This window comes from Rhagoletis pomonella, unplaced genomic scaffold, assembly GCF_013731165.1.
Source record: "Rhagoletis pomonella isolate Grant_MI unplaced genomic scaffold, Rhpom_1.0 Rhpom_scaffold_16180, whole genome shotgun sequence".
In the NCBI taxonomy this organism is placed as follows: domain Eukaryota; kingdom Metazoa; phylum Arthropoda; class Insecta; order Diptera; family Tephritidae; genus Rhagoletis; species Rhagoletis pomonella.
The window spans coordinates 500-3,411 of NW_023474697.1; the positions used below are offsets into that span (position 1 = coordinate 500).

A 2,912-nucleotide genomic window follows, 5' to 3' on the forward strand; every position below is an offset into this window, starting at 1 on the left:
CAGAAAACAAATGAGCTGAAAAGGTGTTTTGGTAGAAAACAAAATTTTCTTTCATGTGCTCATTTCATAACACAGCACACAATACTGCGGTTGCCGCAATAGTTGCCTCTACGGTTGCCTTGTGTGTATTGAACAAGAAAAACATGTTGTTTCAAAACCTTGCTTCAACGATGGCCTCGTGTGTAGTCAGCATAAAAAATAAACATTGACAGTAACACCTCGATAAAGGCGCTCCGGTCGCGCAGCACTTACTCAAGAAGTGTGGTGGAGTGCAGATCAGCTCTGCATTTGCTACATACTGATACATCTGTACTGGTTGCCGCGGCAAAACGGCGTCTCGGCCAATGAGGAGGCGGAAATGCTTGTCAAAGAAGGCACCCTGTCGAAAACTATGCCGATAGAGGAAGTGCCGATTTCCCTCCAAGCGATTAAACGAAAGTTGGACCTCTCCATGATCCGGAATGAGCAGAAGATGTGAACCATAAGACAAGGTTGCAAGGTGTCCTGGATTATGGACACAGCGTACGACATAAAGCTCACGTAGTTTCTCCTATCTTTTAATAAGTAGGACGCTAGGCTAGTGGTGAGTATCTAACTCAACATTCGTCTGCTGGCATCGCATGCTTTTAAACTGACTCTGTAGGAGATACAGGATTAAAGAGAAGACAGTGGAACAGCATGGATTAGTATCCTGGGAGGAGGCTTTCAAGGTGTTCCAGTTGCCAAGAGGACATTGCTCCTGGTGCTCAGTGATTAGCTACCTAATATGGTCGTAGTTTATCTGGTACGCTAGCGAGCCTACCTAACCTAAAACGAAGATCACACGATTTGTACATCAAAGACATAATTTTTGTATTGCTTAAAGCTATTCCATAGGTATTTCACTAAAGGATCCTGACCTAACAATTTGTAATCCAACAATTTGCTTCATAGGCATTTCTTAGCTTAAAAAAAGCGGCCAGAGAAATTAAGAGCATAAGAAACCAATAGGCCTACTACCTAACTTGAACTGACTCAGTGAGAGGGGAGTACCAGGTGGCATGTACAAAAAAAAAAAACACAAATTTTTTTCAATAAAAAACTGATGGGTAGGATTTTAAGTAAAGCAGAGTCCGCAATACACTGCGCGATGCCTCAAACTAGGCTGAACAGGATTTGAGGTGCCATCAATTTATTAGATACTTTAATACATAAGTGCTGTTATATGACACTTGAGAAGTGCATACACAAAAATTTCATAAATTTCATAAAAGAAATTCTGCACATTTTTTGGAATTTAGTATGTATTTAGGCGCTAGATGTTAGTAGTCGCCTAAATAAAGTTTGTATATTTTGGATTTTCAGAGTGTCAATTCAAATAATATGAAAAAAAACAATTTTCTTCATTTCACTTACCCCGTCGTGGTGAAGTTCGCTGCTCCTCACGACTAAGCGCCGTGGCAGCTGCCGCTGCCGCCTCTGTGCCCCTAGTCTTCTCCTGCAGCTGCTGAAACATATTAGCACGAGCGCGTACGCTGTTTCGACGTGCCAAACCAGCAGCAGCACCACTACCCGCTTCGGCATCACCACCTTCATGCTTGGCAGCCTCGGTAGGCGTACCTAAATGGCCCTCAATGCCTGACATTTCAAAGATGCGCTCACTATCGCTACCCAACGAAAGGTTGAATTGTTCACTAACGCTGTTGTTGTAACTATCACTCAGCGAATTTTGGCGTCCGATTGTGTCACGTAGTGGTGGTGTGCTGGCTGCTGCACCAGAAGTTGCGGCGTTGAAGAAATGCTGGCTGTGCAAAGGTTGTGTGGCGCAGCGTGTAAGCGTATAGCTGCTGCCCGGTGATGCACTCGAAGCGGCGGAGGGAGCGTTCAAGTGCGCGAATGCGGTATAGTTGAGGCCTGCGTCCAGGGATTTGGTTGGCTTGAAGGCGGATGTGGCGGAGGTGTCGAGCGGCGATGCGGTGGCCTTAAAGCTGCGGGGTTGAGAGGAAGGTAGTAAATTGCACGTGAGTTTTTGGTATTTTTTTCTTTTTTTAATAAATTACTTTGGTAAACGTATTTGAATTTGTATTGCTAGATTTTTGTGCACTTAGACAAATGCGGGTATTGTGTGATATTTGTAATGATTTTTCGGCTCATAAAATATTTACATAAGTAGTACGTCGATAAATATTATTTGCGATTTTTGTGTATACACTTTATTTCAAATTATTTATTTATGTTATTATCTAATACATAATCACAATTTTACTCGATAGATAACAGTAGAATAATTAAAGAGCGCAACAATAAAAAAAAAAAAAATAATACAAAAATATTCCACTTGGCCAAACTAGATTACTTTGGCTCAATAAACAATTTTCTGCACTTGAATAGCTTAGGTGCTGTTCATACATAGATTGAGCTATTGACATAAGCATTAACACACATAGCGATAACACGTTAAAAAATTCAATAGATTTCTTACTATTTTATATTTATTTATTTTCCAGTTTTTTGTTGTTCGACTTGTGCTGCTTAGCTTTCAATAAATTCTGTGCGCTTGTTCGCTGGTCAAGCAAAACCAGTAGCAGCTAATCAACAAAAGTTGTTTTGCCGGACGTTAACGTACGTTAATTAACGTTGCACTTTGATTGGGCATTCCTATTGAATCGATTGAGTATTATTTAGCTTGAAAAGATTCTTCACACTTTCATCATTTTTGTTTCCTATACCACCTTAGCACTTATGTACGAAGGCGGGTATGGGTTTTATTTTGCAATGGAAAATACTTTGTATTTCACACATACACATGTACATATGTATGTATACATGTGTATTGTACAATCTTACCACATATAAGCACTTGTGGAACGTGCCAAAATAAACCCCAAACAAGTAAGAGCAGCGCTGTCTTCGGCTATGCCGAAGGTTTCATA

General features: G+C 40.7%; 1 protein-coding gene across 1 annotated transcript; it reads right to left on the reverse strand.

Annotated features, from left to right (window-relative positions):
* Window positions 1-1,395: 1,395 nt before the first annotated feature.
* On the reverse strand, window positions 1,396-2,026 carry LOC118757281 (the record flags this gene model as incomplete). Its single annotated transcript, XM_036492008.1, has 1 exon — window positions 1,396-2,026. A coding segment is annotated over one exon (631 nt), but the record flags the coding sequence as incomplete, so codon positions are not given.
* Between the last annotated feature and the right edge of the window lie 886 nt (window positions 2,027-2,912).